At 41.7% G+C, this 26300-nt stretch overlaps 2 protein-coding genes across 4 annotated transcripts in view; both read right to left on the bottom strand.

The window, feature by feature from the left end:
• The window catches only part of ap4b1 (adaptor related protein complex 4 subunit beta 1), a 51863-nt gene extending 33936 nt beyond the window's left edge, over positions 1-17927 (bottom strand). The window contains exons 1-8 of one of the 3 annotated variants that reach the window (XM_039604607.1): positions 17803-17927; positions 17525-17642; positions 14552-14776; positions 14342-14472; positions 14036-14183; positions 12597-12882; positions 2247-2345; positions 358-469 (exon numbers count right to left, since the gene is read on the bottom strand). In XM_039604607.1, coding sequence (XP_039460541.1) covers positions 358-469; positions 2247-2345; positions 12597-12882; positions 14036-14183; positions 14342-14472; positions 14552-14776; positions 17525-17637 — 1114 coding nt within the window. In that variant the 5' untranslated portion in view covers positions 17638-17642; positions 17803-17927. Of the gene's footprint in view, positions 1-357; positions 470-2246; positions 2346-12596; positions 12883-14035; positions 14184-14341; positions 14473-14551; positions 14777-17524; positions 17643-17744 lie in introns of all 3 variants that reach the window. The other 2 variants (XM_039604608.1, XM_039604605.1) reach the window with 2 other exon arrangements.
• A 1774-nt stretch (positions 17928-19701) lies between these two features.
• On the bottom strand, positions 19702-25705 carry sephs3 (selenophosphate synthetase 3). The gene is made up of 8 exons (XM_031745974.2): positions 25290-25705; positions 24493-24596; positions 23838-23945; positions 23514-23668; positions 22294-22384; positions 21424-21523; positions 21028-21240; positions 19702-20936 (listed from the first exon to the last, which is right to left on the bottom strand). Exons 1-8 carry the CDS (start codon positions 25564-25566, stop codon positions 20686-20688), a joined length of 1299 nt encoding a protein of 432 aa, XP_031601834.1. The 5' UTR covers positions 25567-25705; the 3' UTR covers positions 19702-20685.
• Between the last annotated feature and the right edge of the window lie 595 nt (positions 25706-26300).

The raw sequence follows: 26300 nt of genomic DNA, 5'->3' as shown, positions 1-26300 counted from the left end.
TCTGGTGCTTATAGCGAGATAAAATGTTTTCTATTCAATTGTTTTATTTTGAACATATACTTCACACACACAGGTTCGGGAACACAGCAAAAACATGAAGGCTTATAAATATAAACCAGCCTTCATTTAATACAGTATGAACAGAGTAAGACAAAACATTTGAATATCAGGATTTGTTACTAAATCCATATTATTTACAATCTGGTACTCCTAACCACTACATCCTCATTAATACAGCAGTCTCTACCTGAAGAAGTTTTGTAAAAAAAAAAAAAAAACTACAATAGTAGACACAACAGAGTCTGAGTGTCAAATTACATAATACTGGCACACAGCAACATGTGTGAATATGTTTACCTATTGCTGAGATTGCAGCCTGGGCAGTGTCAGTGTTGACATCAGTGCAGTATCCTTTCAGCTCATCCAGTATCATTGCTACGTTCTCGTCATTCACCAGCTCTACCAGTACCTGCAACACACAGCAGCTGAAGCTATAGTACAGTCAAAGGATTGCCTCCAGTTGCTAACACCGGGTACTAACTGTGGACTTGTGAAAAGGTAGTAATGCAAAAAGCTAAAAATCCAATTCTTGGGGCTGGCTCCAAGATTAAGCTAATCCTTTTGGATGTTAAAATGTCCAAAGTTAGGAGCACGGCGTAGACTGACACAGGCAGCTAAACCAGGTCACCAGGCTGGTGGTATTGGTGCCCTCAGCTGTGTGGTACAGACACCACTCACCAGGGACCTGGTGAGTGGTGCCCCTGTAAAATCAGCATTAGGTATTAGCATTAACATTGTGAAGCTTCAAAATGCAGGCCAAAAAACCAAAGGCTAATATCAGAATGGCTATGGCCATCTTTTATTTACTGTCTATGCCAAAGTATATACATAAAAGCAGTGCCATGGGGCATCCTGACCAAAAGGAGGAAACACAAACTTATCAAAGCACCTGAAAGATGTTTCCACATCTGTACAGAGAATTCATGCTAAGGGGGTTTCAGGTGCTTGTTGAACTTGGCAGCCTTGAGGCAGTTGGGATCAAACCCCGCCCCTCCAGCTATCTGTTACAAAAGGATGAATTACTTTCTCGGTGTGTGGAGTTAGCTCACAGTTTGGGTAAAATGGAGATGGACAGGTTGGCATTGTACCATCGACAAGGTGAGCATTGTATAATGCTACTGAGGAGGCGAATGAGCTAGAAGGTAAACCTCTCAACCAAGTCTACCTTGAAAATCTCACCTATGAATATGAGCACTAATTAGTGATAAAAATGTTGCGTTTGAACAGGAACTCAAATACAGTTGTTCCTCTTTAGGGTTGTAGGGCAGCCTGAGGAACCGAGATAAGCAGAGAACTAGAGGGAGCTTGTAGATGGGGATGCTCTGAAAAGCGCCCGTTGAGGCTGTTTGAGAATCTAATCACTAAGCATCCCGGGTGCCTTCAATTGGAGGGTTTTCAGGCATATCCAACTGGGATAAGATGCAGAACATGTAGAGACTCAGCATCTCACTTGGATTGGGAACATGTCAGGATCTCCCAGGAAGAGATGGTAAGTGGTTCTTATATAGCCCTTTATACAACTTGCCTCATTCACACAAGCACTTTTTGCTATACGTAAGTACATTTCACCAATGGATGCATCAAAGAGAAACTTGGGGTTAGTATCTCACCCAGGGACGTTTGGGTAAGAGTTGGAGCTGCCAGGGATCAAACCTCCAATCTTCCAATTAATATCCTGCTTTACCTCCTGAGCTACAGCCACCCAGGATGGAAAATGATCCTGTGTAAAGGAAATTCTAACTACCCTGTTTAGCCAGCTGCAGTCTGACTCTGTGCACAACAAATGGATGAATGAATGGATAATGGAAATAGTGGAGTGGAGTGATAGCTGAACAAAGTGTGAGTTGACCACTAAGTGAAAGTGAGAGAATCTATTCAAGCAGGACTTATTGAGGCAACCTAAGGGTTAACTTTCAGTGTTCTGCAGCATCTGTAATGTCTGGAGTCTGCATTTATTTAATCTCATGTTTTTCTAAGACATAAAGTCTCCTTTTCCTTTGTAAAAAGCAAGAAGTTGGTCCACCAACACAAAAGTGTGTTCTATGTTTATTGGTTAGAGTTTACGAAATAAGTATTAGAACTTTGGATTATTACAGCTAAAGTTTTCTTGTTTCAAAAAGCACATCATCATATAAAAATGAAAACTGAGCATGAAAAATTCAAAGGATGAGCAAAACTGGCATCACCTGCATCTTCCTTTCTTTGATGTAGGCAGGCTCAGCATAGCCACAGAAGAAACGCTTGTAGTGCACCCCCAGCAGGCCAGGGACAGAGCGCAGCAACAACTGCAAGCAGACAGACATATCTTTTTTTCTCAACATGTACACATAAATCAATCTGAATGTAAAAGTAATGAAATAATGAATTAGATGCAGTGAATCTGAACTGTTGCTGCTCCCTCTGGGGACTAAAAAAGACACGTCCACATACAAATGATTTGGTAAGTGATTAAGCTTTTCCATGAAGACAGAGTTATCCAGTCAGATGTCGTATTAATTTGTACAATTTGTTACACTTCATTTTAATACTGACTGTGGCTACAAGTATAAAGTAGATGGAATCAGTTACAGGTGCGTTAACCTCCTAAGACCCGAACTCTTCCGTGGCTTGCATTTTCTTTTTGATATTTGGGCATATTGGGACCCGATGAAGGTAAAAACAAAGAATTACCAGATTTATTTATTTTTTTTACCTGGTATTTGTTTCTGAGAAAAAGAAGATCCACATATGAGGATATTCGTTTAATGTCCTCGTAAGTGGATATCAGGCCCTTGTAGAGCAAAATTTAGTATTTTGGTCTAGAAAACCCAAATGTGATGTCCACATACAGTGGGATGCAACAGTCTGGGGAATCTTGTTAATAGTCATTATTTTCCTGTATAAATTGTTGGTTGTTACAACAAAAAATGTCAGTTGAATATATCATATAGGAGACACACACAGTGATATTTGAGAAGTGAAATGAAGTTTATTGGATTTACAGAAAGTGTGTAATAATTGTTTAAACAAAATCCGGCAGGTGCATAAATTTGGGCACTGTTGTCATTTTATTGATTCCAAAACCTTAAGAACTAATTATTGGAACTCAAATTGGCTTGGTAAGCTCAGTGACCCTTGACCTACATACACAGGTGAATGCAATAATGAGAAAGCGTATTTAAGGGGGTCAATTATAAGTTTCCCTCCTCTTTTAATTTTCTCTGAAGAGTAGCAACATGGGGGTCTCAAAACAACTCTCAAATGACCTGAAGACAAAGACTGTTCAACATCATGGTTTATGGGAAAGATACAGAAAGCTGTCTCAGAGATTTAAGCTGTCTGTTTCCACAGTTAGGAACATATTGAGAAAATGGAAGACCACAGGCTCAGTTCAAGTTAAGGCTCGAAGTGGCAGACCAAGAAAAATCTCAGATAGACAGTAGCGACTTATGGTGAGAACAGTCAGAGTCAACCCACAGACCAGCACCAAAGACCTACAACATCATCTTGCAGCAGATGGGAGTCACTGTTCATCGTTCTACCATTCGGCACACTTTACACAAGGAGATGCTGTATGCGAGAGTGATGCAGAGGAAGCCTTTTCTCCGCCCACAGCACAAACAGAGCCGCTTGAGGTATGCTAAAGCACATTTGGACAAGCCAGCTTCATTCTGGAATAAGGTGCTGTGGACTGATGAAATTAAAATGGAGTTATTTGGGAATAACAAGGGGCGTTATGCATGGAGGAAAAAGAACAGCATTCCAAGACAAACACCTGCTACCTACAGTGAAATATGGTGGTGGTTCCATCATGCTGTGGGGCTGTGTGGCCAGTGCATGGACTGGGAATCTTGTCAGAGTTGAGGGACACATGGATTCCACTCAGTATCAGCAGATTCTGGAGACCAATGTCCAGGAATCAGTGACAAAGCTGAAGCTGAAGTACAACGTTCTGGAATGGCCATCTCAGTCCCCAGACCTGAATATTATTGAAAATCTGTGGTGTGAGTTAAAGAGAGCTGTCCATGCTCAGAAGCCATCAAACCTGAATGAACTAGAGATGTTTTGTAAAGAGGAACGGTCCAAAATACCTTTAACCAGAATCCAGACTCTCATTGGAACCTACAGGAAGCATTCAGAGGTTGTAATTTCTGCAAAAGGCGGATCTACTAAATATTGATTTCATTTCTTTTTTTGTGGTGCCCAAATTTATGCACCTGCCTGATTTTGTTTAAACAATTATTGCACACTTTCTGTAAATCCAATAAACTTCATTTCACTTCTCAAATATCACTGTGTGTCTCCCCTATATGATATATTTAACTGACATTTTTTATTGTAACAACCAACGATTTACACAGGAAAATAATGACTATTAACACTGTTGCCCAAACTTTTGCATCCCACTGTATGTGGACGCCAGGTCCTAGGAGGTTAAGGTTTTAATTTCCTCAAAGTAGCCACTACTTGCAATTTATCTAATCATTTTTAATAATTTTCCAAGCAGCTTGTGAACGCCCTCTGGAATGAGGAATAATATCTTACATTATTGAATTTAATTCTGTTATATTTATGCAGTGCCAGTTTACACCATAGTTGTAACAATATGAATAGGGTCATTCTGGTCTCTGGTCTGATGGCAACAGTCTCTTTGCGATAATTTTTTGAGAAGGACCTGTATACTGAGTTTCCTGTTCAAACAGCCCTCACAGAGGTTGGAGGTGTGCTTTTGGTCATGCTGGAAAACAAACAGTGCCCTACTGGTTAAAGTGTTTCCCTCAACATTGTCACCAGAAACCCTAGCTCCATGGTGGGAACCTCATATTCAAATCAGTCCTTTTCAAAAAGTTAGCATATAGTGATAAAGTTCATTATTTTCTGCAATGTACTGATAAAGATTAGACTTTCATATATTTTAGATTCATTACACACAACTGAAGTAGTTCAAGCCTTTCATTGTTTTAATATTGATGATTTTGGCATACAAGCTCATGAAAACCCAAAATTCCTATCTCAAAAAATTAGCATATTACATCCGACCAATAAAAGAAAAGTGTTTTGAATACAAAAAAAGTCAACCTTCAAATAATTATGTTCAGTTATGCACTCAATACTTGGTCGGGAATCCTTTTGCAGAAATGACTGCTTCAGTGCGGCGTGGCATGGAGGCAGTCAGCCTGTGGCACTGCTGAGGTGTTATGGAGGCCCAGGATGCTTCGATAGCGGCCTTAAGCTCATCCAGAGTGTTGGGTCTTGCGTCTCTCAACTTTCTCTTCACAATATCCCACAGATTCTCTATGGGGTTCAGGTCAGGAGAGTTGGCAGGCCAACTGAGCACAGTAATACCATGGTCAGTAAACCATTTACCAGTGGTTTTGACACTGTGAGCAGGTGCCAGGTCATGCTGAAAAATGAAATCTTCATCTCCATAAAGCTTTTCAGCAGATGGAAGCATGAAGTGCTCCAAAATCTCCTGATAGCCAGCTGCATTGACCCTGCCCTTGATAAAACACAGTGGACCAACACCAGCAGCTGACATGGCACCCCAGACCATCACTGACTGTGGGTACTTGACACTGGACTTCAGGCATTTTGGCATTTCCTCTCCCCAGTCTTCCTCCAGACTCTGGCACCTTGATTTCGAATGACATGCAAAAGTTGCTTTCATCCGAAAAAGTACTTTGGACCACTGAGCAACAGTCCAGTGCTGCTTCTCTGTAGCCCAGGTCAGGCGCTTCTGCCGCTGTTTCTGGTTCAAAAGTGGCTTGACCTGGGGAATGCGGCACCTGTAGCCCATTTCCTGCAGACGCCTGTACACGGTGGCTCTGGATGTTTCTACTCCAGACTCAGTCCACTGCTTCCGCAGGTCCCCCAAGGTCTGGAATTGGTCCTTCTCCACAATCTTCCTCAGGGTCCGGTCACCTCTTCTCGTTGTGCAGCGTTTTCTGCCACACTTTTTCCTTCCCACAGACTTCCCACTGCGGTGCCTTGATACAGCACTCTGGGAACAGCCTATCCGTTCAGAAATTTCTTTCTGTGTCTTACCCTCTTGCTTGAGGGTGTCAATGATGGCCTTCTGGACAGCAGTCAGGTCGGCAGTCTTACCCATGATTGCGGTTTTGAGTAATGAACCAGGCTGGGAGTTTTTAAAAGCCTCAGGAATCTTTTGCAGGTGTTTAGAGTTAATTCGTTGATTCAGATGATTAGGTTAATAGCTCGTTTAGTGAACCTTTTCATGATATGCTAATTTTTTGAGATAGGAATTTTGGGTTTTCATGAGCTGTATGCCAAAATCATCAATATTAAAACAATGAAAGGCTTGAACTACTTCAGTTGTGTGTCATGAATCTAAAATATATGAAAGTCTAATGTTTATCAGTACATTGCAGAAAATAATTAACTTTATCACAATATGCTAATTTTTTGAGAAGGACCTGTATGTGAGAACTCTGAAAATATGCACACACATAGTCAGACTCAGGGAGCATCTCGCCACACATTTTTTCTCTCTCTCCCTCTCTTTATTTATGAACAAGTGATGTATTCTCTCCACCTGTCTAAGCAACACATACAGCATACACCCCTATTTATACACAGACATCTATGGGTGCACTAAGGTTTGTTACATGGAATATAAATGGAGCTGGCTCCAGAGAAAAGAGGTTAAAAATATTTAACCAACTCAAAAAACTACAGGCAGATGTTGTCCTTTTACAAGAGACCCACAGACCTCTTAGATGTTTGAATAAACTTAAAACACCTGAGTTTCCTAATGTGTTCTCAGCTTGTTATAATTCTAGACAAAGGGGAGTAGCAATTCTAATACATAAAAATATTAATTTCACAGTACTCGATACAGTTATAGATCCAGAGGGCAGATTCTTAATCATTAAACTATCCATACTTGATAAAAAGCTATGTATTGTGAGTATATATGGTCCAAATGTTGATGATCCCTCATTCTTCCACGGTTTTTTCAGTGCACTCTCTGAACACTTAGATGGCACACTTGTTCTTGGAGGCGACCTCAACCTTGGACTAAATGAAGAAATGGATAGGCTCAGTACAACAGGAACTCAGCGCAATTGGCAATCCACAAATATAATCAAACAGTATATGAGCGACTTTGGTCTTTGCGATGCATGGCGCTCCCTTCACCCCACCAGTAAGGAATATTCTTTTTTTCTCATGTCCATCACTCCTACTCTCGTCTGGATTATTTTTTGGTCAGCAGCTCACTGCTGAGTGACATTTCAGACACTGAGATTCACCCTATAGCTGTCAGCGATCATGCTCCTGTATCTTTAACACTAATGCACAAGAATAATACTACGCCAAGTAAAAACTGGAGATTTAATACATCACTACTTAAAGATGAAGACTTTATTAAGTATTTTTAAAAAAAGAGTGGACTTCATATTTAGACTATAATGACACTCCCAGAACATCAGCTTCTGTTCTATGGGAAGCAGGGAAAGCTGTGATGAGAGGTAAAATAATTTCTTTCTCATCACATAAAAAGAAAAAAGAAAACAAAAATATTCAGGAATTAGAAAAAACCATCAAATCACTAGAAGAAGCCTACGCGTCCCACCAAGATCAGGAAACATTGAACAAAATATGCAAAACAAAACTAGAATTAAATGAGATAATTGATAAAAAAAAAAACTAAATTCTTAGTACAAAGACTACGCTTACAAAATTATGAACATGGTAATAAATCCGGTCAATTTCTAGCAAACCAGCTAAAAATAAATAAAGAAAAAACAACTATATGTGCTGTTCAAGATTCATCTGGGAACACAATATATGAACCGAAACAAATAAACAACATTTTCAGGGATTTCTATAAAACGTTGTATTCACCACAAATAAACCCATCTAAAAAGGAAATTGATCAGTTTTTGGACAACATAACTCTTCCAAAATTATTAGACACTCAAGCAAGGGCACTGGATTCGCCACTGACATCAGGTGAACTCCAGGAAGCCCTGATAAGTATGCCCAATAATAAGGCTCCAGGTCCAGACGGCTTTCCTGCAGAATTCTACAAAGAATTCTGGACGATTCTGGCACCAGTTTTTTACAGAACGTTGTTGGAAATCAAAGAAAATGGCAGACTTCCATCAAATATGAATTCTGCAAACATTAATCTCCTGCTAAAACCAGGCAAAGACCCTGTATATCCCTCAAGCTATCGTCCAATAGCCCTTATAAATGTAGACCTTAAAATAATCTGCAAAGCCCTCTCAAAGAGATTAGAGAAAATAACCCCCCTCTTAATTCATCCTGACCAAACTGGTTTCATAAAAGGTAGGCGCTCATCAACAAATACACGTAGATTACTTAATTTGATAGACTACTCATACAGTAAAAACATCGAAACTACAATATTTTCTTTAGATGCAGAAAAAGCGTTTGACAGAGTTAACTGGAAATTTCTATTTGCAACTTTACACAAATTTGGTTTTGGATCCTCTTTCATTAACTGGTTAAAAATATATTATTATATAATTCCCCAACAGCTTGTGTCAGAACAAATGACCAGACATCCTCCAGATTCTGTCTCCTGAGGGGCACCAGGCAGGGATGCCCACTCTCCCCTTCACTGTTTGCAATTTTTATTGAACCACTAGCAGCAGCAATTAGACAGAATTCAGTAATTAAGGGCATAAAATGCAAGAACGTGGAACATAAAATCAGCCTTTATGCGGATGATGTGTTACTTTTTCTCCAAAATTCACAAACCAATATCTCTGGGGTGATTGAATTGATAAACTCTTTTGCAAGAATATCAGATTACTCAATTAACTGGTCAAAATCTACAGTCCTTCCGATTAATTGCTCCTTCCATAATTTCTCTTCTACACCACTGCAATCGGGAAATATAAAATATTTAGGTATTAATGTTTCTCCCAAGCTTGCAGATCTACCTAATTAAACCATATCCCACTTTTAAAGAAAGTAGAAGGCGATCTGGCTAGGTGGAAATGTCTACCCATATCACTTATGGGAAGGGTTGCTGCTATAAAAATGATGGTCTTACCAAAAATAAATTATTTATTCTCAATGATCCCAACTAAACCGTCACAAGATTGGATCAGATCTCTAGATTCATGTATGTCCAAATTCCCCCACGTATAAGCTTAAAAACGCTACAAAAGACCAAGGATAAAGGAGGATTAGAACTACCTAACTTTCAGCACTACTTCTTAGCCAACAGGCTTCAGTTTATCTCAGGATGGCTAAAACATACCCTCTTAGATGAGGCTAGATGTAGAACAAGCACTTTGCAATAATCTAGAGATTTCAGATCTACCATTTATCAGCTCAAACATCCAACGACATGAATGCTTCAAAAGCATCAGCATCAGCTCTTCTCTGACAGCATGGTGGGAGTTTCTAAAATTGACGGAGTCTTCATTAATCCCATGCAAACGTACACCTATCTGGAAGAACCCTGACATATTACAAAACAATAATATGATAAACTTTTCAGATTGGAGTGGTAAAGGAATCAAATACTTAGAACATATATTAGAAGGAACAGACTTTATTCCATTTGACAGACTAGTTACACAATATGGGATCAACAAGAAAAGATTTTTAGAATATTAACAAATTAAATCCATAGAAAAAAGAAATTTAAACCGGGTCAAGTTGAACTACAAACACCACCAAGTGTGGTTCAGTTTCTTACTCTTAGAACCCCCAAATTACTATCCAAAATATACAGAATGCTTTCTAAAACAGATGAATCAATATCACTCTTCCTATTGCAAAATGGGAAGCGGATTTATCAGTTAATTTAGACCAAAACTTCTGGTCTCAGATTTGCTTAAAAACCTTTCATCTAATTAGAAATCCCAGTCTTCAATTAATTCAATACAAAATACTACATAAGAGTGCACTATACAGGTCATCGGATGTTCAAGATGGGCTTTACGTCTACCAACAACTGTTCACACTGCCAAACCAATTCACCGGACAATTATATCCACGCTCTTTGGTTCTGTCCACCAGTTCAGAAGTTTTGGCGCGAGATATGTGAAGACTTATCAAAGTGTCTGAAATGTAACATTCCAACTTCCCCTTTAGTGTGTTTGATGGGCAGCTTAGATAATGTCACTACAGAAAAGAATATCGCCCATATGGTTTTCACTGCCCTATGCATAGCCAAGAAAACAGTCCTCATGAACTGGAAAAATAAAAATAATCTTAATTCTAACCAATATAGAAATTATCTATTAGATTACATTAGTCTTGATACAGCCTCTGCCAACACATCAGATCAATTGCTCTGGGCTCCTTTGATCGGGGTGGGTGGGTGTATGGGGGCCCAGCCCTGGCGAAGGGTGTTGCCAGTGCAGCAGCGCTGCACTGGGCCCCGGTCCGGATGGGCCTGGGCCCCCTTTCCCTGGAGGGTTGCAGAGTATGGGGGTGCCTACTGGGGTCAGCGGGGGGAGCTGGCCCCAGGGAGGGGTCACTTGCCCCTCCCTTCCTTCCCTCCCCATCTCCAGCTGCCTCCCTCTTTCCGCTCCACCACAATCACCCACACATGCAGGGCCTTGGGGTAAAGGCGTGTCACTAGGGTGCAGGGGAGGCATCCCCCCCTCTGTCCCTTTCTGGCTGCCTGTGCCTCAATTTTATCCCACAACTTAGACATTCACATTACTCACACTCTCATAACACATACATATAGGACCTTGGGGGTGGGCACGCTACACGGAATCCAAAAGACCATCAGGGTGTACAACCTCACCCCTGGCGTCATTGCCCACCTCTCAATTTTAAATACACGTATACATTGAGGGCTATCAGGAGGGGCTATGCGCTTACCTGCTGCCCTCTGGCAGGTAGCTCTGTGCCCTCCTGGGTTTTAAATGCACCTTAGAACACACATGCATCAACACTACATATGAGCGGGCGGAGGGAGGTTTGGAGTCTTCTCACACCCGCGTTCTCTGCGGCCTGCTGGAGCGGGGGGGCTAGGAGGAGGAGTTGGCCGTCCGATTGGGGTCTGGAATGTGGGGCCTCCCTGCTGCTGCGGAGTCGGGGCGGTCTGCTTCTCCCCACCGCAGGGAAAAGGGTAACACTACCTGGGTCTGGGTGCAGTTTCCCCCTCCAGCGGCAAGCGTACCTAGACCCGGTTCTTAGAGTACGCTTGGGGAGTGTGATTGTGTGCACAGCATCTCTTTATGTCTGTTTCCACGTTGGTTGAGTGTTGAGTAATTGCATATGAGAGCATGAGGGTGGGAATGGATGTTTGTGTCTGTGTGTGCCTGTTTGTCTGTGTCTATATGTCAGGTCGGGTATCAGACGCCACCTCTCTGGGGACATCTCAGGCCCTCCAAGGTACGGAGGCCTATCTCCCCCCACCACTTCCCCTGCCAGTGGCAGACGCCCTCAGACATCGGTGCGTTGGTGGTTCTTTGTGTCCGGGGATGGGCGTTCAGGCACGCACCGGCTCACTCCTTGGTGGCTGCTTATCGGGGCCTGGAGCCTGAGGCTCGCTTGGGCCACTTCGGGGGTGGGGTGCACTCGGCCTCTCGGCCTGGGGCTCGGTCACTCTGGCACAGCTGGCTGCCGGCGGAGCTCACGGGCACGTCACTGCAACCCCCCCTGACTTCTGCTCCGCGGCTGCTGAGTGACCCCTCATCTGGGACTCTCCTCAGCTCTTTCTAGGATAGTGGCGCGGCTGCCCCTCTGTTGGTCTTCCTTGGTCTCTTGTGTTCTGAGGGCCTCTAGATGTCTGGAGTTTTGATCTCCTCCATACCTGCTTCATGCCCTGGAGGACGGGGCTATGGCTCCCCACACCCTCTACCAGATCATTACATGAAGGAACCTTTTAAATACAAGCGCGTCCATGCTCACAGGTGTACACACGGGTGCTCACACACACAAACTACACCCTTTTTGGCTCCTACCTCAAAGCACACTGTGCGCTGTCGATCTTACGTGCTGCACAATAATGTTTAATATTTAGTATTTACTGTTATATTCCCATATATCATCGTGATGTTGTTTATTCTATTGCTCTCGTTTTCTTCTGCTTGTTTTCTTTTTTCTTTCTCAACAGGTGATCCAGGTGATTGATATATGTATTTTTTGTCTGCTTATTTTGTTGGTTTTTGTTTTTTGCCCTTTATCCCCGTCCCTCTTCCCCGCTGTTTTTTCCCCCTCTTTCTTTCTCCCTTTTCTTTTCCTCATTCAAGTCTGTCCCGTATCTAGCAAGTGAAAATAAAAAAAAATAAAATAAAATAAACAATAAAAGGTGAATCAAATAGACCATTACAGCAAGGCTGGGATGGTCCATTTGGTAAAGTAAATCCATTGGGCATCTTTCTTCGCCTTTAGACAATAATTCTGATGGCAAAAGAACCAAACGGGACAGGCAAAAAAAAAACAAAACAAAAAAACAAAACAAAAAACAAAAAAAGAGAACTCTGAAAAGCTCAGAACGACAACCTCATGAGGCTGGTGGAGAAAATGAAGCTGTTATTAAAGCAAGCTCTGGCTGCACAGTCCACTCACATGCTTAAATCAGTCGCACTGACCTGTATGTGGCAGACGGCAGCAAACCTCATCTCTCTGGATCCACTCCCACAGGCCGCAAGCAGGGGTCCACTTACTCGTTCAAGGGCCGCCAGACTGACAGCGGGCAGGCTGGAGGAGACGCTCAGGAAGAGGCTAAGGGTGGCAGCCATGACAGGGGGGTGGGGGCTGACAAGGAAGGAGTCCAGCAGGGATAGGATGTCAAAGAGCTCGTCCTCTGACTGGGGCCTGTAGCGCTGAAGAACTCTCAGCACCTCACACTGACCCCAAATGTCACACTCCTTAAGCCTAGGAGGAGAGACAGACATTTTTCTTTCTTTTTTTTTCTGTTGAACATTGCACTGTACACATCCACTAAGCGTAACAAAACAAGCAGCTAAACTTACATAAACTTCAAACTACACATACCCCTTTTATACACATAACACCATAAAGGAAAGGGAAAAAAAACCCCCAAAAAAACCAAACCAAACAAAAAAAACAAACAAAAACAAAAACAGAAAGGACAGACAGACTTTAATAGGTGAGCCACACCTGCTCAGCTCACACATGAGTATTACCTTTCAGCCAAAGCACAGTATAAGTTTGAAGCTGATAATGTGATGTGCATTCATCATAGTTTACGAGCTCATTTCGCCACTGAGAAATCAGTTTAAGTACAGTTTCTATGTTAGGACAAAATATAATCTTGATGTTGGGTGATGGAATAAAATGTGATTTTATAAGCGTGATTATTTAGGGTCAGTTCCTGGGCAAGTTCGTACATCCCCCCAGTGCCAGTAGCAGAAATTTGCTGTCACTGACACAAATGAACGGTTGAGGAAAGTCACCTGGACATTGCCAGCGTTATCCTACGCTACAATAGTTAAACATGCAGAGAAATATATTTATGTGCACATCTGCTCTTCCTGTCTATAATGCTGGTTTACACAGAAGTCTAACAGGAAGCTATTTGGCTCTGCTGATTTGATTAGCTATCTGTAGAAGGCTGGATGATAGCTACACACACAGTCCTGCAGATTAAGGCTCTCATTAGACGAAAAATCAATTCAATTTCAGTAAGAAGACAGAATGCCTTTTTTCCATTAACTGAGTAGCAGATGAAGAGGAGAATGTAAAAACATTAGAAACAAATTAATGGCTTTTTTCAACCCCCCCCCCTTTTTTTTTAACTTCTTCCTGTGATGGGATCCTTTTTCTTCTAGTGAAATTTCACAGTTTTCTAGATGTGTCACCATCCACCACTTCGGGTACCTACTTTGCCTACAGGTAAAACAGTAGGGGCACTCCCCTAAAAACATCACATCTGAAATATTAATCAAAGATCTAATGCAGTTCAGCACTAACATTAAAATAAACTGCATGCCAAAGCATCCTTGTTTTGACAGATTTCATGTAGCCACATTTCATCTGATTGACAGTTAAAACACTGTGGACCAACCTGTTGAGCAGGTGGTGGGTAATGGGTTTGTTAATAGCGACTCCCCCCTCCTCCTTCAGGATCTCCTCCAAAGCTCTGAGGCAATTCACCATCACCACAGGGTCCGGGTCCCTCAAGAGGCTGTAAAGTTCATTCACCACCGCTGCATCTGGAAAGGATCACCAACAAGAGGTTTCTGTACATGACGCTCATGTATCAGCAAGTGAAACACACCTGCTGGTGCATCAATAGTGATGGGATTAACTTTCTTCTTTCTTGCAAGAGAAGAACTGAAGAAGAACTGTCAACAGGATAGAAAATCCCCACCTATCTCAGAGCTAGGTTGGAGGTTGTGCAATTTGGCCCAGCCAAGTACAGCCACACGTCGTACGCAGGCTGCTCTGTCTCTCAGTCCCGCTGTTAGAGGCTGCTCCACATACTCCACCAGGCTGGGTAACCTGGCACACAGACACATTCAAAACCAGTCATGAGTGGATGTGGCAACATACACTGAGGTCCCTGTGTACAGCAGCTCACCTGAGGTTGGTCATGTTCCTGAGGGCCAGACTGCGGACCATTGGATTTGGATCCTGGCAGTCCTTCCTTAGACTGTTGATGACCAGCAGGGACAGCTCCGGGTTTAAAGTGGCATAGGAACACAGGAAGACATAAACCAATTTCTTCTGGACTACATCTACTGTGGCACAGGCTTTCACCATCTCACTGAACAGGCCAGACACATCTACACCTTGTGACATGGTCCTGAAATGGAAGGGGAAGTAGAAGGGGGACATATAAACAAGAAGAAAGACAAAAGCGGGAATGAATAAAGAGGGGACAGTCAGAGTTGAAATAGAGAAAGAAAGATTAGAGGAAAAGGAATAATGGGGAAAGAGACACATGGAAATGATAGGACACAGGAAAACATTTTAACATGACGTTTAACAAAAATATTCTTCTTACTAACAAAACTTTGTCAGTGCCCAGACATTTAAAAGAACGTGTGACTGCAGAGAAGAATATTTCTGCAGGCTTCTTGAAAGAGATCCAAAGCTCTTCTTTGGAAGCTGGTTGCCTTTTGTTCTGTTCTCTACCAAGATGATCCCCCACTGCTTCAATAATATTCAGGTCTGGGCTCTAGGGAGGCAAGAGCACCATTGTGGGTTTTTCTCTTTAGGTTTGTTTTTACTGCATTGGTACTCTGTTTGGAATCATTGCCATGCTGACAAACAGATCCACTGACAATCAGATGCTTTTGCACAGTAGATCAAATCTGACAGTACTTTTCTGTCTTCATCAGTTCTTGTTCTGGCATGCTCCCCAACACACCGGCTGAAATCCAGCCCCAAACCACCACAGAGCCTCCACCATGTTTTCAGACACCATTCAACTGCTGTAGACAGTGTTTCTTAAGCCTGCCACTTCTTCTTTTGTCCTCAGTTTCTTTAGGGGCAGCCTGCACATCATTTTGAGATAGTTTTAGGCTAATAGTTTTAACCTCATTAGAGCAAAAATACTATTTCATGTCTTTCAAACTGAATTACTGTTGGCATTTCTGTAAATTTAACAGAAGATATTGGAACAAATTATGTATTTTTGCAAAGCTGCTAGTAACAAAGAGCCTAAATAATACAAAGAATACAAAACACAAATTAGGTCTTTGCTAAGTTGTCTGTTATGTGTAGACACAATCCCTTGAGTTAGGCATCTTTTTATGCTTTAATGCTTCATTCATAAGTTAGTGATAAGTGTATAAAACAAACAACAAACACCCCTCTGAAAACAGTCAGGTACAAGGACTGGACTGGAAATGAGTAAAGAAGAAGTTGAGGTCTAAAGAAACACTTTAAAAAAACCTTGTGAAATATTGTTTAAAAAAAAACATACAAGAAAGTCTGGGTCCTGAAAGCAAAATATAAAGAAACGAGGGGTGGCTCAAGACTTTGCACAGTACTGTATATCTTCATATAGTGACTTAATTTTCTTTTTAATGTTGCCTAGTGTTTAATATCAACATTCATTATTGGAAAAAAATAAGTTCACTTTAAACCTTCAGCTTACGTCTTTCCTTCAAATTATCTACTGCTTCATAGTGAAAACAGGATGATAAGCCCCCAGTCAGCAGTGATGTTAGTGAGATGTCACTAGTCCTTGCTGGTCTTAAGCCATTGAAACAAAGGGGAGTATTAGTCAAAACAACAGAATGTTACTACTGAGGGGTACGATTAGGACCTAGGAGCTGTTTAATCCTTATATGTTCACTTTCCTTTCCAACATTGTTCATATAAAAGGCGAATGGAACTTTGGGTCTTAACAATGAAGCCAATGTAAAAAAGAGCCCTGTTTTCCTGGGTCCATCTCCTGACAGCCTTCCATTTTGATGTTTCTCGGGGGAAACGTATTTTTCATGATCCTCAAATTGTATTTGAATAACTAGAACTAGATAACTAGTAAGTTTTATGTGTTTGTTTAATGTTACCTAACTTGCCACATTGTCTGTGATATGTAGTCTACACCAGTGTTTCACAAACTGAATACAGTTTTAACGCATCTGTTAACACAACCCGATTAAAAGTGGGTGTAGGCAGCTAATCTCTGCGATGGCACATCTTGGATGTTAAATTAAGCAGCTCACTGTTTTTTCTGTTGTTTCAACACTTCAGCTCTCTTTCCTTCAAAGACACAGCAAAGAGCGAGACTTTAAAAAACACACAAAAATGAATCATAGTGAGTCGAGCCACATGTGGAACTGTTCAATTGGGTGTAAAATGAATTTCATCAATTTGAGCTTCCACAATAAATAATCAAAATGTTAACAACGCTGACAACAATTTGCAACGATTTTCACTGCGATTATCTCATTTTCTTTTTATTCACAGTTAGATGCTTATGACTCGTTAGCAGTTGGATGAATGTACTGAGACAAGTGTGCAGGGACTGTATCTCGATTTGTTAAACTTCATTACTGAGAATGTCTGTTCACATATCAAGCTAGATCCGAAGAGAACCAGCATCTTCTGAGTATGTCTCCTTATGTGTGGAAAGTTTCAAAGATGAGCAACCTGCTCTCCACCAGGTAAGCACACAGCATTACCTCTGATTTTAATAAATAACCTCTGAATAGAATACTGAATAGAAGTCAGTGTCTAATAAAAGACTGCCAAACTCTTATCTCTCATAAACGTGGAATCTGCACATTTACAATGAAGCTGATTTCCTTATGCACACATATGTACGTAAATCTACAACAATAGCAGTCATCTTCAGAACCAACAAAGCTTTATTGTAATTTCCCACAAAAATTATGTCACTCTTTCGTATTTCCAGTTAGCTGCTAGCTAACACCTGCTTTTACAGTGACAATTAACTTAAATTGCATGGGGGATGGGTTGGGGTGGTAAGCAGGTTCTCAAAAGCAAATGTGTGCCCCGGGCCCCCTTTGACAGATGAATGCGGCCTTGCAGACAAACCGCAGCGCCTGGTGGCTGAGCACAGGGATGAGATGAGTACCTGATCACTTTGAGGATGGTGTTCCTGTACCGCAGCGGGTCTGACTGGACGTTAGGGTTGGACAGAGCTCTTCTCAGCTCCCTGACCGTCTCCTCCCCACCCAGATAAGGCATGGTGGCTAAGAGACAGAAAATATAATTCTGCTTGTCAGTAACAAGCAGGTCCAACTGCATCTCTGGTTGGTGGTTTGACAACACAGCCGGTGAGATAAAACGCAAACCTTTTATATGACACAGCAACCCAGCAACACACGAACTTGCTAATTTTAAGAGCATTACCGTTTAGCACTTCGAAGGACGAAGTTCATCCGTAACAACACAACAAAAATGACTAGAATATTTACTCCCTCTACACATCCGCATTTCTTCTTCATCGTTGTTTTTCTCGGTTTAATCCCACGCTGCTCTCTGCTGGCTGGCGTGAGTATAGCACGACAAAGGCAATACTCGCCCAGATCTGATACTTTGTTTATATTTCGGTGGAAAATGTTGCACTTTACTCCAATTACTCCATATGACAGTGGTTGTTAGTCGTGTGCAGACCGACATAGGGTACAGTCTTATAGATTTAACTGCCCAGAGCAGAGCTGGATTAACCCACTGCAGGCACCCAAGAAACTGTTGACTTTCAGTGACCCTTGTTACATTCTTTCTTTGAGCATAGTGTTGCTTAAAACAGAAAAGTAAATACATACAGCAAAAAAGATCAAATTTGTAGACCCAACAACCAACTATTAAACTAAATGATCTTTCAGGTCCCTGGATATATATATAACCTTTATTTAACCAGGAAAAGTCCCATTGAGATTAAGAACCTCTTTTTCAAGGGAGTCCTGGCCAAGAGGCGACAACACCAGCCTGGATGTCTGGGACCATACAGTCCTTTTCTACTCTTGGCCGATAATGAGACTTTATATAACATAAGAATAAACTCAAATAATTATGACAAGACTGCTATAATCAAAAGAAAATAATTTTTTTAATCATGCACATGGATGTTGGTCCATATGCATATGTGGAAAGTCAGAAGCTAGGAGAGTAGCAGCAAGAGTTCAGTTCCTTTACATTAAACATTAAATTGTAGAAGTTTTCCTATTGAAACTGATATATCCCATGATGCTGATGCTCAAAGTTGGTTATGGAAAAAATGGGGAAAACAATATGATTTTGACTCAATATTGTTACATTTTGCTTCAAATTGATTTGGTTGAAATTACAGAAAACGTGTGATGCATCTCTTCCGTCCAGAACATTTCATCTTGTTTTATCCTGCACTGATGTTTATGCAGGATCAAAAATGGTGGCACAAATAAGGTGATTTAAAATTAACCAAAATTCAACCTACTCCTGTGTACTTATTCTTGTGTTGTCCGGGGAGGGACTCACTGATTTCCATGGAAATCCCTCAGACAGCATCAGGTTTACATGCAAACACACAGGGATCAGCTATCTTTACACAGATCACTTTGGTAACCCAGTGTAAATCAGGTCGTATGCCGCCATAACATTCTGCACATGTAGCCATTTGAAGATGACAAAATCCAGAATTTAACTGAAAAACCGTTAGCAGTGCTTTTGCATATATTGATCCACCCAGTAGATCAATACTACTCTATTTACTCCAGGTAGGTCTCAGTGGATTTTTTTTTGTCTTCCACAACAAGATCATGCTAAATGAGGCACATGCCCCATTTAGCATGATCTTGACTGAAGAAACCAAAACAAACAGTGAACGTGTGTGTGTCAGTCCCCCAAAGTAAAATGGGTCAACGGTCTTAATCTCAAAATGCTGGAGTAGCTATTAATCTAGAAATGAATATTATTTGAGAGGAACATTTGTGAGCTTGGACAATGTCTGAATGTCCAAGTCAACAGCAGTGATGGAGCAGCTGTCTGAGCAGCTTAATGTTACAAATATACTAGCAAGCAGGATGACTGATGCTAACAACATGGCAGTACAGTCCTGACATGACTGGTGTATGCTTGTATTAAACATGACCGAAGGTTCAAATAATGAACTCATTGTATGTACTAATCCCTGTGAGGCAAAAGATCAGGCTTCAGACTGCCCCAAACCCCTTCAATGTTATTCTTAGCACTTTTCAGTGAAGGTTTCTTTGTGTAAAAATGAAAATGTGCCTTACACTACAGTTGCATAAGACCCAAACAGCACTTTGGTCTAAATTGATGATGGGTTTATTTGATTGTGAAGAGCAAAAGATCTACAAACACAGACAGCACTAGACCTCCAGCACTGAAAGTCCAATCCCTGATCCAGAGACAAACATCCACTCTGCCCGGCCCTGCTGGTTGGGTTTTGAAAGACAGAGCTTCATTAACAAGGAAGGGCGGACTTTGTGCTTGGGCGGTCAGTCGACTGTCAATCCAGGTGGACAATCTGAGCACAGCCCAACGGGTCCCAAAGGAAGCTGCTCAAACCTTCCTCTGGATGGTGTGGGCAGTGCCAGGTTCCAGGAGTGACACATCATTTCTTTTCCACATTAAACCGTCACCAAATTAACACATTTAATGTTAGCCATCCATCCTAAAATAAATCACCCGAATCCAACCATAACACACACACACACACACACACACACACACACACACACACACACACACACACACACACACACACACACACACACACACACACACACACACACACACACACACACACACACACACACACACACACACACACACACACACACACACACACACACACACACACACACACACACATCTCATTATTCGCTACTTTGGGCAAGTATGATTCAGTATTTATCCTTTTTATAGGACTGAAACTAATTTTCCAGAAGCTGTTTATGATTTTGATAAATCATATAAAACAAGTTTTCTATATGAAAGGCAACAGGGAAAAATAATGGTGAGAGAGGCAGTACAGCATTGTGCCCTGAAGTTACAACATGAAACATGAGAAGTACACCATGTTTTCGCAGCTTCTTCTAAAGCTGGAGATGGATGCTGCCTGTGGTCCATTTCCTCTCTCAGTGGATCACATGACACTGGGTTTCTTCTGTGCACTGTCAACTTTTTGACAGAAAAGGTAGATGGGATGAACAACAATTAATACACACATAGACACACTCATTCTCTCTCGCACACACACACCAGAACAGTATCAGAGGGTGACAGTGTCTATGACACATTGGGGCTTGGGTCAGGGCTGGTGGAGCTGTTTTCCTGATTTGCTGCCTGGCTTCCTCGGGGTGGAACCTCAATAATGCGGGGTTTGTCAATGATGCGAGCATGGCGGTCGCCTTTCTCCACGATACCAATAATCCATGCCCCGCCCACCGCCCCCTGACCCCCTGCTCCAGAGCTGAGGTTTTTCATCTCTGAACAGAACTTGGCTGCCTGCTCTCTGGGCAGACACACCAGCAGCCCACCTGGAGAAGAGGGGGGAGAAGGGATGTGAGTTCCTAGCTTTAAATACTGCATTTATTCAAATATAACCACGTTTAATGTCACCGGTCATACCGGAAGTCTCAGCTGAAGTGCCCTGAAGCAGGTTAAACAGGTTTCCGCAGGCTTTACTGATGGCAGCCATCTTGGCTATGATTGGAAGGTTATGGATAACGAAGGCCACCTCGTTTTGCTGCTGTCTTGCCAGGTTGTTGGCGTGACCCAACAAGCCGAAACCAGTCACGTCTGTGGCAGCGTGGGCCTGGTACTTGTGCATTAGACCTGCCGCTGGAGGCAAAATGTGAATGAGCCAGAGTAAAACCACAAGAAAGAAAAGGGAAAATAAATTAATCAATAACAGCTGATATAAAGTCTGCCAACTGTAATTTAAACATTATTTAATTAAATAGTTAACTAATAATACACTTGCATGACCACTAATGACTGCAGAGCTTAATCAAAGTAGTGTACCTGTGCGGTTAAGGGTTGCCATGGAAAACATAGCTTCCTGATAGGCCTCTATAACTTCCTCTTTGGTGACGACCAGCTTGATCTTGTTCCACTTTTCAGGCTGGTAAAACAAAAACAGCAACAAGAACATTAATCTTCAAAGCCCAGGTTGGTTGTTTCATGAGCAATCCAGTGCTTCTATACATTTCTACATGCACAATAACCCACACACGGCAGCTGTGAACCTTTTCAGGAAGGAGAACTGTCAGCAAACAAAACATTTTGTTGTTACACGGACGCGAACACTGTCAGCAGTCTTGGGCGTTTCATTAAAGCACTGGAGCAATTTTAGCTCATGTGACCAGTAAGTAACCAATAAGTATTGTCTTTCTTGTAAACATTTTTTCAAATGTATCGACATGCAATTCTCACCAGATATTGTCAACCACCCATCCAATTCACACAAGCAAAGAAATCAAACCATAGATGTCCATAAACTAGGTTATATGTAAAAATTAGAAATGACACAGGGTACTGAACATGTGACGAAAGGGAGGTACAAAAGGGCATGGGAACTCCTGATACCAGCTGAAATCTACCAGTAACTAGACAGCAATTCCGCCACTTAGTGCCAATTAATATCATAGTGTGGCGCTGTTTACAGCATACGGCACTAGCAAGCTTCATATAACACTGAAGGAAGGATGAATGGAAAAATGTACTGAGACATTCGTGATAAAAGTCTGCTGCCATCTACCAGGATGATGACGATGAAACGAGGGTGATGTTTCAGCAAGACAATGATCCCAAACATGCAGACAAGGAAACTCAATTGGTTTCCTGTGGCAACATTGCACTTAATATTTCTGTGAACAGAGTTGAATGGCTAACCTGATCAATCCACAGATAAGCGTTTACAGCCACCCGAGTGCCCAAAGGTTTAGTCAGCACCAAAACGTCACCTGGTACAGCCCCATCAGGCCTGGAAAATAAAACGTAAACGTAAAACATGTAAATCTTTGCATTTTGTGAATCATAACTTTTCATAATGCGTTTTGCATTATGAAAAGTTGCTCTTTGTTTCTTTGTCTTCACAGGCATCTCTGCTAACAAGGCACTAGCAGAACTTTTATTGTTCATCAGAATTTTATTGCTGATGAACAATAAAAGTTAGTCACACCCAGAATATTGCAGCTGTAAGAGATAAGAATGCAGGGCTTCCCACAAAAACAGAGTTGACTTGTGTGGTCCCCCATATTTCACAGCTGCTCAAACACAACCAGTATTTGAGTGAACACCGTCACTCTTGTTATGAAAGCTTAGCTGGACGTGGCTCTTCCTCCCCAGGCATCCTGGCTAGTTCAGTTATGCAGGTCTTGTCCTGCTGTCAGGCAGACTCCAACTCCACCTGCTTGGACTGCAGTAGTCTTTGTTTTACACTGAAGTACCACTGAGCTGAAGGCCACTCTATCTGGAACTAAGTAGAGACCTGGTTTAGCTATGTCAGGAGTTGAACTAAATGTAGATATAAGACTCTCAAGAAAAGCCTGATATTGATAAGTTTGTTTGTCACGAATAAGTTTAAAAATAAAAAATTTGTTGTATTCCCAGTCATTATTGGTATTTGATAATTACATTAAGAAGGCATGTGCACCTCCACTCATGGTGCACATGCATCTGTACATACTCATCCCTGCCAAGAAGAAAATGTAAATCTGTGGACACAGTTGAACACAAAATGTTAAGAAAGTATTATTACACAATAATGCAAACTAATTAAATGTAGTTTCAGGGGTTCTGGAGGTTTGTTAACAGTGTTAATTATGACCCTGATTTCCTTGTTACAGAGGTAGGACTGCACTAACAGTTGGGGAAAGAGAAGATCAGGTCCAAAAGGACAGAAAGAGGTCTGTAAAAATGTAATAAACTATGAGGTGAAATTCTAATTGACCAATTCAATTAAACATTAACATTAATGTGATACCAACCAATCTGCTTGACTGATGTCAAAATTGGTGCTTTTAAAACTGGAATTCAATTAAGGAGTACTGAAGCAGTGGCAGACTGAGGTGATCTAACTATAGTAAAGTAAAGCTGTTTCAGGTACTCACATAATGAACTCATTAGGCTGGCAGACGACCGATGCTACTCCTCCAACAATGATCCAGGGATTGATCACAGTCTGTCCACCTGTCACTGAAGTTCCTCCCTCTTCTGCTGCATCACGAAAGCCTCGAATCATCAGCGGCATCACCCGCTCACGGTCCTGTTTCACACATGCATAAACACATGACCATAAACTATCAACAAAGCGCTTATGCCAGCTTTAATCAATGTTAATTTGTTTATGAAAATTACAGTGACACAAATCTGTTGACAACCTCCACTTCATAATCACACCAGGGACTGACTCAACACAGCACAGAAAATCCTACCTTTTCATTCATTTTCTGGCTGACGCTCAGCAGCATCAGCATGTTGTCACACTCTGTGATGCCCATGGCGTAGAGGTCACTGAGGACATTAGCACATGCTATCCTGCCCTGTAAGACAAATGGAGAGAGAGTAACAGTCATGTGACTGTTAGCTTTACAATGCTACCATGGATAGAGGTGGCACTCAAAGACAGAGAAATCCTCACCAAAAACTGCCAATGACAGTTATGGCACTCAAAACAACGGGCATAACTAATGAACAGAAGGAGCTGGAAGCTTTATCACAGTATCACAGTCTAATTGTCTGTGATGTGGGTTTTTTTTTTAAATCTTGATATTATAGTCTGCAGTACTGTTTTGGACAAAATAAATCATAATTTAATATGTGCATTTGATTTTTTGGTTTTATGGACTAATATCTGCTATTATAAAAGGGGAAAAGACTTTATTTAAAAAAACCCTTTTTGCTGAGGTCGCACTTTTTGTGGAGTGTGTAACATTTAATACTGTAAAAAAGAAAAAAAAATGTCACTTTTAACAAAGATACCTAATTATCAGCAAGTTATGCTGTTACGTGGTTTGCATAGCTTTCCCTCCTTGCGCATATACTGTCTAGTAATGCTTAGTGGAGAGAAATGCATGCTAGTAAACTCACCATCATGTATGGATCTTCCACCAGAGGGTAAAAAAAATCTGTGGTCTGCACAAGTGACAGTCCTCCATGTCTCAGAGGAATGACAGCTGAGTCCATCCCTATACCTGTAAACACACCACAGTGGTGAGGACAAGACAAGCGCGCAGCACAGCCAACAAATGTTGACTTATTTTGTGTTACTACCACTTTTTATTTTTGGTAGTCCGTATTTAACTGCAGTTAAACAAATTTAGTAATCTAGTTATTACGGGACTGTTACACGGAATTGCCTGACACTGTCTGAACTTTACATGAATTTGTTTTAATCTTTGGGGGTTACTGAGTGTAACTTCGTATATTGCTGTTACACGGAGTTAGAAAGTGTGCAACTCAGTTACAACAGGAATATTGGACTAGCTGCACGAACTTCGCACTCAGAGCATCCGAGACATTTCTGCTGACTCATACTTACCGTGTGGTAATTTGATAACTCGCAAAACATGTGTCCTGTACTTGCCTGGCTAGTTATCTATTACATGTATTAATTATTAATTATTTAGCTAAGCTAAAGCACTATGCAAGCTAAAGCTAAGCACTATATGGGTAGCTTTAGCTATCAATATAGTGTGTGTGTGTGTGTGTGTGTGTGTGTATTTGAATCTTAAAGTGTTTTCCGCCCATAGCTTTCTATCTGTCAAATAAGCTGCCATTAGTAAACACAAGCTAGCTAGGTTAGCAACAGTTGCATTAGCTAACTGACGTTAACTTGGGTTTTAGAGTATAATGGCTAGCTCTACTAACTTCGAATTTCCCCTTACCTAGTCGCGGGCCAGGTAGCTGTTGGCCGAACTCCGAAGCTTGGTCTCCGGCCTTCCCGGTCCCGTCGGCCCGGTCCGGCTCCAGTCCCGCCAGGAGTTTGAGCAGAGCCTCCTGCGGGACTTTGCAGCCTCATCCCTTCAGTTCCGAAAAGCTTGTGAGACGGAACCCGCGCTCCAGTCCGTGCTCCTCGGGTTTGAAAGGTTTGTATCCAGGGGGAAAACATCCCTCAGTGCCCACAGCCTCCACTGTGGGAGGCGGGGAAGTTGAGCCTGACATGCTCGTGGCCCTCTTCTCCCACACAATACCAGCTGCGTAGTATAACACCGGTGAACACAAGCGCACGGATGAATGGAGCGTGTGTCTGGCGAGTGGTACGTGAAACGGAAGACCTTGGAAAAGTTACACGGCATAAATGGAACTTCCTGGTGTTATTTTCACCGTAAAATCGTTTGCGACTCAGCCGGTCTAACAGCATTCAAAAAGTTTTTAGAAATTCCAAATACTACATTTATTGTTACAACTATACCAGAAAAAAAGGGGGGGGGAGGGAGCTACAATCGAATGAGACCTAGAGGAAACGCTTTATTTTGTAGGTGATGACTATACTTCCGGCTTCTTCCTCTGTTTCGCAGTCAAGCAGTAAGGACCACAGAGATTAGAATATTATTCTCTGCTGCGTGCACTTTTTAAATGGTCCCATTTGTATGTATTAATTTAGAAATTGAACTGTTCGATGACAGTTAAATTGTAACTGCAAGAAATATTGTCACTATGCCAACGTTTTGATAAGCTAATTACCCTCCCGCCCAAATGGTCGTAAACGGTTTCTTCATAGTTGCGAGAAAGCATTTACGATGGCGCAAAACAAAGGCAAAGCGAGTCTAACGTGTGAAGCAATGGTGTGACTATGCCGAAATTGTGTCGAGGTTAAGAAACAATCAGACCAGTTTCCACAGTGTAATCTCATAATGCCGTTTTGTGGGGAAAAAAAAAACAAAAAACAAAACCCC

This window comes from Oreochromis aureus, linkage group 20, assembly GCF_013358895.1.
Source record: "Oreochromis aureus strain Israel breed Guangdong linkage group 20, ZZ_aureus, whole genome shotgun sequence".
NCBI classification, from domain to species: Eukaryota; Metazoa; Chordata; class Actinopteri; order Cichliformes; family Cichlidae; genus Oreochromis; species Oreochromis aureus.
The sequence above is the reverse complement of the archived record's forward strand: the minus strand, read 5'-3'. Positions and strand labels throughout refer to the sequence as shown.